This window comes from Myotis daubentonii, chromosome 12 (assembly GCF_963259705.1).
Source record: "Myotis daubentonii chromosome 12, mMyoDau2.1, whole genome shotgun sequence".
Lineage (NCBI taxonomy): Eukaryota > Metazoa > Chordata > Mammalia > Chiroptera > Vespertilionidae > Myotis > Myotis daubentonii.
Window position 1 is genome coordinate 56,876,598 of NC_081851.1, and position 13,593 is coordinate 56,890,190.

At 39.1% G+C, this 13,593-nt stretch overlaps 1 protein-coding gene across 3 annotated transcripts in view; it reads right to left on the reverse strand.

Annotated features, from left to right (window-relative positions):
- The window catches only part of CAMKMT (calmodulin-lysine N-methyltransferase), a 290,479-nt gene that overhangs the window by 19,827 nt on the left and 257,059 nt on the right, over window positions 1-13,593 (reverse strand). For 2 of the 3 annotated variants that reach the window (XM_059659957.1, XM_059659956.1), the window contains one exon: window positions 436-510. In XM_059659957.1, coding sequence (XP_059515940.1) covers window positions 436-510 — 75 coding nt within the window. Of the gene's footprint in view, window positions 1-435; window positions 511-9,891; window positions 9,959-13,593 lie in introns of all 3 variants that reach the window. The other variant, XM_059659955.1, reaches the window with a different exon arrangement.

Sequence of the window (13,593 nt, forward strand, 5' to 3'; positions counted from 1 at the left end):
GTGTATATGTGTGTGCACACATACATATATTCCCTTATATCAATAGTCAGATCTCTCCTAAGAAGTAAGCTAATTGAGCTGCTTGTGTTGATAAACTCCTTTTTCTCCAGACTATTCCTCTCCGAGCCATAATTATTTGCAATTTGCCTAAGTCGTCCATTTACTGATACGTCAAGCATGAAACAGAGGCAATTCCAGAAAATGGAAATGCTTCTCAAAATCAATCTTTGGGAAATAATGTGGTAGAAGTTACTGTGTGATAGGAGACTACCTTATAACTGTCACATGGAGATGAATATTAATTTGTTGAGGTTAAGGTGGCTTTGTGCTTCATTTGTTGACTTTGCTTAGCCGACAGCAAAACAGCACAGCCCAATTACTCCAGCAAAGCTATTTTTTTTCCTAACAGGAGTTTTATGATTTTTATGTACTTACCAGTCAGCACACATAACCATGTCAAAATGTCCTTCCAGTTGAGAGACATCTGTCTCATTATCCCATCGTAAAACGCTTGAGGAAAAAAAAGATTTTTTAAAAATTATACTTAGGGGTTTTTGTGTTGTTGTTGTTTTTTTACTTTTGATTTTGAGCTATTAACATTATTTTTCATGGCACTTGAAATTATTTAAAAGGCACATACAAACTATTTCAAAAGGTATAATAAAAAACTAGAACATAACGGTCTGTTCTATATTTTATTTAGTCATCAACTCAAGAAGAGGAAGAATTCTCTATTTAAATACAATAGTTAAGCTTTTGCTAGGTTTTATATGTTTTTGGAGATGAACTAGGGAAAAATATCTTATCTTTACCATAGTCATTAGAATGAATCTAGACTCAACATCTGTAAGGTACATATTAAAATAAAAGTATTTCCCCATCTGACCGAAATACAAATTTGAAAAAATAAAGGATGTGAAATAGCATATATTGTGCTTGGCATGTCAGTTGCATTTCTTACTAATGAAATGAGCAATCAGGCAAGATGGAGGAAAAGACTTTCACTTAGCAGTTCTCAGTTTTCAGGTGCAGTTAAAAAATCACCCATCCTGACAGTCTCCCCAACAACCTCAACATTGCTAAATTCGGGTCACTTATCAGTCTTCATTTTACTGGACCTATCAGCCTAGAACTGTACCCTGAACTCCAAGTTCATATATCCAACTTCCTATTTTAATAGTTCCACTTGGGACTCTAGCAGACATCTCAAACTTCATATGTTCAATATTAAATTCCTCCTCATCTCCCTCTCTCCCCTCCCCCAAAATTCATTTCATGCACAGTCTTTCTCATCTGCTAAACCCATCTTTCCAGTTGCTCAGGCCAAAAACCTTGACTATGACTATATCCTCAATTCTTTTTTCTGTTGTACCCACGTTGGATGTGCCAGGAAATGTAGTTCATTCTACCTTTGAAATATGTCAAAATCCACCTTCTATCCTTCTACTGCTCCACCCTAGAAAGAATTATTATCATCTCTCATCTGATTTAATTCAGTCTACTAATTGGTTTCCCTGCTTCCACCTATCACCCCACAATTTCTGCTCAAAAGAGCAGCCAGAATTATCCTTTCAAAACATATTTCAAATCACAAACCTTGTCTTCTTACTATCTTCTAATGGCTCCTCTCTCCACTCATAGTAAAAGCCAGTCTTGATAATGACCCGTAAGACCCTATTCAATCTGGTTCCCATGCTGACCTCATTTCCTAGGACTCTTCCCCTTGGTCTTTGCTCTAGCAACAGAGGTCTCTCTATGATTACTTGAATACACCAGGCATGCTTCTGCCTTAGGGTCTTTAAATAGGCTGCTTCCTTGTGTAAATGCTCTTCTTCCATACAACCCATGGCTCGTTCCCTCATCTCCTTCAAGTCTTTGCTCAAATGTGTTACCTTATCAAGTAAGACTTCCATTCTGCTTAAAACTGCAATCATTAATTTCCACTTCAGTATTTCTGAACCCCCTTAACCTGCTCTTTATTTTTCTATAGTGGTTATTACCCTTTAATGTGCTATATTACTGAATTATTAATTTTGTTTATTCTCTCTTTCTCAGGTAGAACATAAGCACCATAGGGACAAATATTTTTTTAAAACCTGTTTTGTACCAGGATGTATCCTCATTGCCTAGAACAGTCCCTGATACCTAATAGCTGTTCAATAAATACGTCCTGTCAATGAATTCTGTATGAGTTTCCCTAGCATAGTGCCTGGCACCCAGAGAGCACTCAAGAAATAGAGGTTCCTATATTAAGTTGTTCTCTGAATGGAGTGTGTAGTTTAGCCACAGATTCAAGCCACTTAAAATGCTTTCTGAAGATTTCTGCTTTTGGCAAAAATGGAGTAACAAAGACCTCATTTATCCTACTGCCTGAACCCGCCCCCCCCCCACACCCTCCACCTAAAAAAACCTACACAAACATATAAGCAATAGTTTTCAAGACACTGAAAATCAGCAACAAAGGACAGTGATCCTCGAGAGGGGTGGGGGTAATTAAGTGAGCCCTGCCATTGCCTCAGATTACTGCCTTGAGAGAGTTTCCAGGCCATAGCACAGCGGGGAAGAACTAAGGTGGAAGCAGGTAGACTCCCTGAAAGTCTAAGGAAACCAAGGCGATTCCAGTTTACAGTATAGAATACCAGACAGGAGATTGCTGCAGAGAGAAAATTCTGAAGAACTGTGGAGAGTCCCCCTGGAGTCTTCTACAGAGTACTGATTGGTGCGTGTATATGAGGAAACTACTTGAGGTTAAGAAAAGAACCATCTGAGAGAAGTGGAGGGGACTGGACCAGTGTTCACTCAGGGCCAGGATAGTACCTGTTTCCACCAGTCAGACTAGAAAACCCCATAATTGACAGGATACTGGGTAGAGTCCTCAGCTGTATCTCATCTCGGTAGTGGAGATGTCAAGCCTCCAACTTCTTTTAGGGAGCCAGTATACTAGTGATATTAAAACCTAATAAAGGTTGCACAGTAAAAGTGTGGACCAATTTTATTGATGAATATCAATGCAAAAAGCTCAGCTAGCATCATGCACTACCGGTGGGAATGTAACATGGCTCAGCCACCTTGGAAAACAGTCTGGCGTTTCTCAAAAGGATAAACATAGAGGTTACGTGACCATATACACCCAAAAGAAATGAAACTTGTCACAAAAACTTGTACACAAATATTCATAGCAGCATGTTTTAAGTAGCATAAGAACTTTAAAAATGAAAACAACCAGATGTCCATAAAGTGATGAATGGATATGGTATATCCATGCAATGGAATATTATTTAACCATAAACATTAGTGAGATCCTCATAGGTGCTAAAACATGGATGAACCTTGAAACACTATATATTAAGTGAAAGAAGTCAGATATGAAACATGACATATTGTATAATTCCATTTATGGAAAAGAAAATCCATGGAGACGGGAAGTAGATTAGTGGTTGTCTAGCACTGGGAAGAAGAAAGGGTGGAAGGGAATGGGAAGTGTCTGCTAAAGGGTATGGTTTTTCTTTTGGGGGTGATGAAAATACTCTAAAACTGACTGTCATGGTTGCATAACTGTAAATATGTTAAAAGACATTGAATTGCATACTTTAAGTAGGTGAATTGTACGGTATGTGAATTGTAGCTCAATAAAGTTGTTATCCAAAAAATCTCAGATAATATATTATTAGAATAAAACAGCATGTTAAAGGAAGAATTAAAGCACCACAACTAAGTGACTAAATGTGCTGAGATGTTATAATACTAGGAAACCTGTTAACATGAACTGTCATAGTTGTAGGTGAAATAAAAACAATTTGATCATCTCTATACATGCTGAAAAGACATAAAGTTCCATATTTATGATAATTTTTTAAAAATAGGAGTCAATAAAAAAATTCCTTAACAAGATAAAAAAACATATTTTTGATACAAAAAAAGCTAATGCATACTTAGTGGTGAAATATTAGAGGATTATCAAAAAAGTAAGGCTCAAAGACGCCTATTATTTAATACTAGAGGCCCAGTGCACTGAATTCATGCACTCAGGGTGGGGGTCCTCTCAGCTCGGCCTGCACCCTCTTGCAGTACAGGGGTCCTTGGGGGATGTCTGACTGATGGCATAGGCCCACTTGGGGAGCAGGCCTAAGCTGACAGTTGGACATTCTTAGCGCTGCCACAGAGGTGGGACAGGCTTCCGCCACTGCCACTGTGCTGGCCAGCTGTGAGCCTGGCTTCTGGCTGAGCAGTGCTCCCCCTATGGGACTGCACTGACCACCAGGGGGCAGCTCCTGTGTTGAGCATCTGCCCCCCTGGTGGTCAGTGTACATCATAGCAACCAGTCGTCCTGCTGTTCAGTCTATTTGCATATTAGCCTTTTATTATATAGTATAATATAATTCTGGAAACTTTTAGCCAATAAAATTATACAAAATAAAGAAAAGAGAGGTATAAGAATCAGAAAGAAGTTAAAATTATCATCATTTACAGAAGATGTAATGGTTAATTTAAAATATTCAAGAGAATTGACAAACTATTAGAAATTTGAGGCAACTGAATATTTACTACACAAAACCCTATAGCTTTCTTTATATGCACATAAGTAACAACCAGTTAGAAAATTTAGTGGAAGAAAAGATCTCATTTATAAGAGAAATAAAAAAATGCACTTTCCAAAAATAAGCTTAACAAGAGAAATGTTTTATTTATTTATTTATTTATTTATTTATTTATTTATTTATTCTCACTGGAGAATGTTTATTGACTAGAGAGAGAGAGAGAGAGAGAGACTGGTTGCCTTTCGCAAACTCCCCAACTGGGGACCAAACCCACAACCTAGATATATACCATGACAGGCAATCAAAATCGAACCTGTGACCTTTCAGTGTATGGGACAACACTCCAACCAACTGAACCACATGGGTCAGGAGGAAAGATCTTAAATGCTAGTGAAACACCTAAAAAACAACTTAAATAGAAAGAAATCACCCTGTTCTTGGAAATGAAGACTCAAAGTCATAAAGATATCAAGTTGTAGTAAATCATATATTTCAATGAAAATGCCAATACCGCATACTCAAAATACCAACATAATTTTATAATAGTCTAGGAAGAAAGAATAATGCAAGGGACTAGTCTTTAACAGATATAAAAATATGTTACAAAGTTTCGGACTTTCCATGATTTGATATGAATAGACTAAGTCCACTTCTAAAAATTGGCTCAGCAAACATACTTGCAAATGAACAGTTTATGTGCAGATGTGTTTCACTGCAGCATTGTTTGTAATGGCAAAGCAATGAAATAAGTGTCTATTATTAAACTAAAAAAAATGATTTTAGCAATAGATTATGATGTGTTCATCCTCTAAAAAAAAATTTTAAGATTGCCCCTCATCCATTTAAAAGTGACAAAATCCTTTGAAAATGAAGACATCTTTATTTGATATGTAACTTCTGTGATACAAATATCTATTTACGAAGGTGGGATTTTTTCCCTTAAAACTGGAAGACATTTTCACAGAGGATGCAGTAGTCTAACCTGCACACCTTGCTATCAAAACAGAACGTAGCTGATTTTTGGTAGTAAGAGAGAGTTTGACCTGGCTAAAGAGTAGGGATCGCTGTGTCCAAGGAGTTAATAAAATGTTATTCTAGAAGAAACGGCCTTAATTTTATATATGCTGCAGTTTAGAGGGCCCCTAAAAATATGGTGTCCCATATTTTAAAATCTGGCTCATTTTAATAGGAAAAAAAAGAACTCTATCAAAATATCTGAAACTGGATGACATTCCTGTGGGAGTTGGTTTCTTTGGTGCAAAGAAGCTGGGGCATCAGTCCTTCTATAAACATGTCAAGCAAATAAAAAATGTTATGTTAGTAATAAAAAGTACACTTAGTAATTTCATTTTTCCATATCTGACATCTCTAGGATCCTCAGCAGTGCTCAAGATTATGTTACCATAATTCTAGCAAACTCACTAATAGGTACATTTTATCAGAACATTTCTTTACGAGAGCCCTCAGCTTCCTTATCTCAGTTACCTTCTACTAACCTTCCTCTTCAACCTGACAAAGGACAGATAAATGCCTACTCACAATGTCGGTGTGTCTACAGACACTGCATGTGTCTGCCTGAGAAGAACCCTACCCTGAAATGAAAGTCAGCTATCTGATATATGCACTGATGTCTGCATCTCTAGCGCTCTACTTTCCTCTCCTAAAAATTGTTTGGTTCCGTAAGTCTTGTGGATTCCTATCTTCCAAACTGTGCTCCTAATACAAATCTTAAAACTTTTCATATAACAGGGATAAAGTATACTAATTGCTTCAGAGTACAAAAACATATTAAGCAGAATCCTTGCCTTCAAAAACATTCTTTGCCTCCCTTGCTAGAATGTTAATTCTAAGAAGACATGGACGTTCTCAGTAGTGTTCATTAGTAAATCTACAGCACTTAGGATAGTACTTGGCAAAAGGGATCAAAATACTTGTCAAGAAATGGATGCACCAGTGAACATGAAAACAAAGACAACAACTTTGGACAATAAGAGAATGCACCGTTTTACTGTGGGACTATGCTAAGGCCAATTGAAGTTAAAAGAAGGAAAATATGAGGGCAGGCTAAAATAGTCAGGAGGCAATGGTAACTAAGTCATCCTAGAAGGAAGGACTTAGATGGGCGAGGAGGAGGGGAATAAGATTGGCAGAGACCAGAGATGGGAAGGACCAAATGTGTTAGGAGGAGAATGAAGAGGCCTGGGTGACAAGGGAGAGGGTGTACGTGGGGGAGCAGTGGAAGCCAGATTGAATGAAGAGAGTGAGGAAGGTGAGAAGACTGCAGAGGCCTGGAAAATCACCAACTGGATCCCACTGCGTTGGGGTTTCCATTTAAAAATCATTTTTCACACCCCCAATTTAACCTCTAATGGAAAATGAGCCTCCGAAAAGATATAAATCTTAAAAAGAAGTAGGGAAATGGGGCCAATAGTCAATCCTGGGGGCCCACATAAAGGTATAATTTGAGTTATAAAAAAGTCTTAAAAGTTATAATAAGTTCCATAGTTTACTAAGACTAATGGTTTATCAAAGAACAATAAAAGTCACAGGCCTAAATTCACTAGCAATTTTCACACAAAGATAACCTTTTTTCTTAAGTAGAAATTCACTTTTAATATCACAGCGGGGTATATTTAATAGATTTTTAAAAAATTTTGTAACTGTTCATATTACCCATAGAATGACGCCATTCACTAATTCTGGAACACCTAGAAATATGTAGGCGTCAAAAGCTCTGAATGGTTCTTTATTAGACCGTCACCGTTTTGAAGACAGCTTCAGATAAACCTAACAATTGAGATGCTGTAAATACATTTGCTCTTTCACCAATCCCTAGCTATATTTGGCAGCACAATTTCCTTTGTTCAAGGATTATTCTTGATTATTGCACAATTTATGTTCTCAAAGGCAGAATACCTTGGACATATTAGTTAAATGAATGGAGGGCTGCAAGGATGAACAAATGAATGAAACATCAAAAAACTGTATTAAGATCTTTGAGGTGTCATTGCTATATGCCTCACACAGGAACACCCTAGGTCTTCCTTGACCAGGGCTAAAGCTCCTGGGTTTCACAAACAAGCCTTTCATACTTAGCAACAGCCAGGCGGGATTACGATGGAACAGAGCGGGTAAGGACGTATACAAGGGAAGAGCATTACTCTGGGCAAGGTTGGTGGCGTTTATGAGAGCAGGGGTGGATTTACGGGGAAGCTAATGAAGCTTAACTGCCGGGACCCCTCACTTGCGCAGGCACCTCCCAAGGCCCGCGAGGAGCCCTAGCAATGAGTTCACTCGGTAGTATGCTTCTGTAAAATTTGCCAAAGTAAGGTCTAATCAAATTCATCACCCTAAGAGGGCCCTCAAAATAAGTTTCAGGCCCCACACAACCTGGGTCTGCCCTGTGTGAAAGGCAGGCAGAGAGGCTCGATGGCAGGAGGAGTGCCAGTTGTTAGAGAACATGGTCAGGGCAGCGAAAATGGGAGCTCAGAGGGCCAGTCAAACCTCTGGGTGGTTTCTCGTTCCTTTTTAAAAGCACAATCTCCTAGGCTCCCAGTTCTCATATCATGATTTTCCTTTCTGCTTTTCTATCGTCTTTGCAAATGAAGTCGCAGGAGACATTTAGCTGTTATAAACTTCATGTCAAGCTCTGAAGTGCTTTTTAATAGCAGAAATATTTGGCTCACATGTGGGCTTTGTAGCTGTGGTAAATACCTCTTAGTTATCTGTCGCTACTGTTATCCCACACCTCCAATTTGGAGAAGAAATTCTGCATATGCATTGAGGCATTAAAAAAAGGAATATTGTGCCATATCTTAGCTCTTTTGTAAGCGGTTTCCTTTTATTTCTTCTCATATGGAGCTAAGGCTTTTATCATATTGCACTGGTCATGGGTGGGAAAGCAGTAGATAGAAGGGAACACAGATTATTACATCACTGGTTGGCAGATTCCTCTTAGCTTCTTAAAGGTTAAGTGGTCAAGTATGTAACTTCTTAATACAAGATCAAGGCATTTCAAGGACTAACTCATTCACTTGTTTTTCTGACAAAGTGCTTTAGTAGATTTTGGATAAAATGCTTGCAGTGGTTAAAAAGGAAGAAATTGACCAGAGTTAATATGAAATAAAGACACACAAAAAATATCTTGGAGGTTCTTATATGACTATTGACATATAGACTATAGGTCTAGGTACATATCAGAACAATATATTTAGAAGTAGCATTCTTGAGAACAGATAATAGAAACAAAGGCCAAGTAGTAAGCATTGTTTGCATATGTACTGTGTTGAACAATGACATTTTACTTCTTTATGTAACTTAATTATTTTATGAAGAGATGATAGAAAATACTATTATACTTCCTAAGTTAAACACTTGACATTTTGATTCCTCAAAATGCAACATTTTGGAAGTCTAGATATGTTTATTTATTAGTGATTATTAACACCCAGTAAACAACATTATGTCTTGTACAAACACAACCTCTCTTCACAGCATGATGCTGAAATCTATTATTCCCTGATTCCATATGCTGAAATACACTCAAATGCTCACAAATGACCTTAAGCATTAAACACATGTAAATGAGGACAACCTAGCAAGTGTGTGCTTTTGATTGATAACTAAAAGACCAGGTTGAAAACCACATCTAAAAAGGAAGTCCTCCCCACAAGGGCCTGGAGTCCATGTTCTTGGGAGCAAGAATGAGGAGCAGGTACAGATTGCTCTTTCCTGGACCTGCCAGAGGTTTTCTGGGAAACAGAACAGGTTTGTTCATTTATATGAGAAACACAGAGCACAGTGCTCCCTGTGCCATCAACCAGCATTTCAATACAGGATTTAAAAATGCATATCTGGCCCTGGCTGGTGTTCTCAGTGGTTAGTGCATCGGCCCGGAGACTGAAAGGTCTCGGGTTTGATTCCCAGGCAAAGGCATGTATAAGAATCAACCAATGATAGCATAAATAAGTGGAACAACAAATCTGTCTCTCTCTCTTCCTTTCCTTTCCTCTCTAAAAAAGATGAAGTCTATCAATCAATACATAATTAAAGAAGGCGGCTGGGCTTCTCTCAGCCTCACACGGTACACTCTCAACCCCACACAATTCCCACCCAGTGTGTAATATATTTATCTTCAGTTTTCTCATCTATTCATTTAGGGTAATAAGAATACCTGCCTGCCTCATTATGGTTCTTGTGGACATTAAATAAGATACTTATAAAATGCTTAGAACAGTGCCTGACACACAGTAAATGCTCACTAAATGTGAACTATTATTGCTTTTAATAAGCACCCACAGCATGGATAAAAGCAGTTTCAACCAGAGCGTGTTGATGCAGGAAGGTATCTTACCAGCTTGATACTTTCTGAGTCTTAAACACACCAGCCTTCTGATTCCTTTGGATGATGTCTCTCACATCTGTTGGACATAGTTAAGAAAGCTTCTGCACCGACTGTCAATTGGCTAAAAATAAAGAAATAAAAGCCCACAAACAGGGGACAGGGGATAGGTGAGAAGAGAAGAGATGTAGGGTTATATAAGGCAGACGGAGAAGGTTCTAGCTCTGGCTCTACCAACAAATGTTGAGTTACTTGCCGCAGGCAAGCTCTTTTAATTCCCTGGGCTGCAGTTTTGTTACCTGGGAAATGTACATTCAGGGAGCATCGGGGCGAGGCCCAATGTGGGCATTGGTGGGGGGAGAGGACTATTCCATAGGTGCCAAGCCCCACTCGCTTCAAAGGCAAAGGTCTGCAGTCTCCGGGGAGGGCAATGGCCGTCTTCTGAGATTTGCCAGGTTGAAGTATTCCCAGCCTCCTAAAGGCTAGTAGGGAGGGAGGGGATGAGCAGCAGAGAAGACTTGGGGGAAAGTGAGACGAGGAAGATGAATAAAAGCCCGGAGATTCTTAGAGAGAAAATGAATTACTGAAGAAAGTCAACCCAGTGAAAGGCCCCTGGATGAACTGTCCTTACAGGGACCTATGCTCTGGCCTCTGGCCATCTGCTGGTGTGTAAGCACTTGTACAAGAAGAGCCATGTCTACTGAAAAGATGTTTTGGGGAGCTGGTCACTTACAGCACGCAACATCGTCTCCAGGAGGGCCCAGGGGAAACAGCACATTGGGTGTCCGCATGGGAAATGCTAGACTTCAGACTGACAGTTAGTTTTGCTTCAACTTCTATAAATCTTGTAACTGTTCCTCTTTCTCTTTTTGCTCCAGTCGCTGTGCAGCTCAGACCCAAGTCTGGCCACCACAGCAGCTCCTTCCTATTGGGTATATTTTCTATACTGACCTCCACTCCTGGCTTCATCATGTTTTCTTGTCTTTCTAATTGTCAATTGCCCTCATTTTCTCATGTATTTCATATGGTATATTCTATGTGTCACTGTAAGAAACCTCAAAATCCCTCTTTTGGAATAAGGCAGGTTTAAATAAACAAGAAATAAAATAATTCCAGCGAAGGCTGCAAGCTGAACTAAATTGGGCCCATGGGGAGGACACCAAGCAGACAAGCGATGTTCCCCTATTGCTCAGAAAAACAGATTTCCTGAATGCTGGAAGCGAGCACTGGCCCAGGTCTCCCTGCAAGAACAGAGCCACAGGACGCTTCAACCCAAATCTCTGCTTGAAACACCAGGCACACCCATTTCTTCTCGGAGTGAATAAGCAGGTACTGTGATAGCTTTCTTCCCCCAGGAGTGGGGAGGAAAAATCAATTAGGTCTCCTAATGAAGGGCTTTGTTGAGGTTTACAAAAGTGCTATAATGCAGACTTTTTTTTTTCTTCCTGGATGAACTTTCCTGTATGCAAATTAAATACTGTTAAATTACATTCATTAAAAAAATAAAAGAGACTAATTTGCCTACTTGTTTTGATTAACTGAAATGACACATAGGCCTACAGTTCTATTTCAGGAAGAAAGTATTTCAGGAAAGTCTTCTACATGAAATGTCTTGTAGAAAAGGACAGCTGACATCTTTATTCTGAGAACAAAATTAGTAGTCAGCTGACAACTGTTTTTGATTGAGCTCCCCCACACTCTGGCCACACCCTAGTCAGTGTTTCCATGGCATCCAACTGCAAGCCAGAATGTGACAGGTACACCTGTCGCGTCCTGTGAGTACATGCCTAATCTATCAAGCAAAACATGTTATTTTGTTACTGGAGGTAATACTTTTTATAAAATAGTCACAGGGAAGTTAAATTATATAACTCAGAAAACCTATTAATAATTTTTAGTAAACATCTCAACACTATATACTCTTATACAATTTATAAACCTGTGACTACAGGTGGCCAGGCTGAAGCAAGCATATATATTTATAATCTAGGAGCAATTTTTTTTTAAATGAAAAAAATTTGCAGCAGTATTTAGGCTGCTTTATTTTTAGAACTGGGGAGAGAATATATTTGGTGGGTTAGAAAAAAATGTCAATAGCGTATGAAAATACTACCTTAAGAGATATATTCTGACATTCTGATCCCCACCCTTTACTTTAGGTGGGGTTTTTGGGTGGTTCCTCTAGTTGGCACTGTGCCCAATAATCAATGTGGCCCTTCTTCTGTGTCACCTCAGGGTAATAAAGGAAATTGAATCAAACGGAGTCGGTCTGTCCGGGACAGTTTTGAACAGAATGGACCAAATCGTGTTCTCTGAACTGCACCCACCTTCTGGGAGACTTCCGTGGGGGGTGCTGGGTGCAAAGAGAGATTTCTGATTCAAGGGATACAGAGTAATCACCTCCAATCGCCTTGCCTGGGCAAAGAGACCTCCAGAGCCAGAGGACACATGCTCGTGGCTAAAAGGAGACCAGGATTCTAGCTCTACATGTTCTCAAATAAAGCAAAGCTCAGGAGTGGGGTTCCATTATAATTTTGCTTCACTTGATTTTTATTCTTAAAATTATATTTTTGCATAATGATATCACTTATTTAAACAAATTATGTTACCTATTATATATAACATGATTTAAAATATTAACCTCCTGCTGCAATTAGTAATTGTTAGATTTATCGGTGGTCACACACACATTTTGAGAATTGGTATTGTTCTTTAAACAAGAAAGCATTTGAAAAAGAAGAACACTGCGGCTCAAGAGGCACTACCTTCGTGGTTCATGTTTCCTTCATTCCTCACTGGAACATCAAAGGTGAGAATGGGAAACTATGAAATTATTATATAAATCCTGTTTACTTTTATTTCTAAAGTTTCTAAAATGTGACACTATTTGCTCATTTAAAGGTCGCCAAATATTCCTAAGTGTGCTCATTACTCAAATGAATTGAGAAGATGGCATAGAGGTGATCTGAACTCTGTTAGCAATGTCAGCTGTGGTTTATGGATGAGAGAACTTTTCTTCCAGAGGGCGCTGAGGAAATGCAAGATGACACTCACCCAAGCAGCCCAGCTTTTGGTGAAGAGAACTGTTTAATGGGAGAAAAAGACACTTTGAAGTCAACTGAACCTGGCTTCTAGCGCTGGTTCCGATTCTTAGCGGCTGTGTAAACGTGGGTCAGTTAACCTCCCTGAGCTCCACCTCGGAACAGGAATGATGATACCTATTTTACAGGCTTAATGGAGTGTCACATACGAGGAGCCTGACACATAGTAGGTGCCTAATTCATGTCAATTCATTATCCTCTTCAATAATTCAAGTAAAAGCTTTGGAGGGATGAAGAGGCTGGTGATTGTAACTCAAGTGAAGTTTGGCAATGAAGCTTTACCTTCTTTCCCTGCCACTCAGAGTCAGTTAAGTGAACATTTATATTGTAGAATTTAAGTAACTGGGGGGAATCCAAGAACTTCTACCCTGTAGGTTTCCAGTGTCTTTCCCGTGTATAAATGCGTGCTCTAGCCAAGGCATAGCCTGTGACCCACAAAGACAGGGGCTTGGTCTGTCTTGTCCTCTGCTGTCTCTTTAGCACCTGAAATGCATGCAATTAATACTGGTTGAATTAATTTTAATTAATTAAGTTTCCAAGCTATTTGCTGAGTTCTTGCCCAATGTGAGGCACACAGAGGTCCATTTGTGACTCATCTTGTAAACAGAAGTGC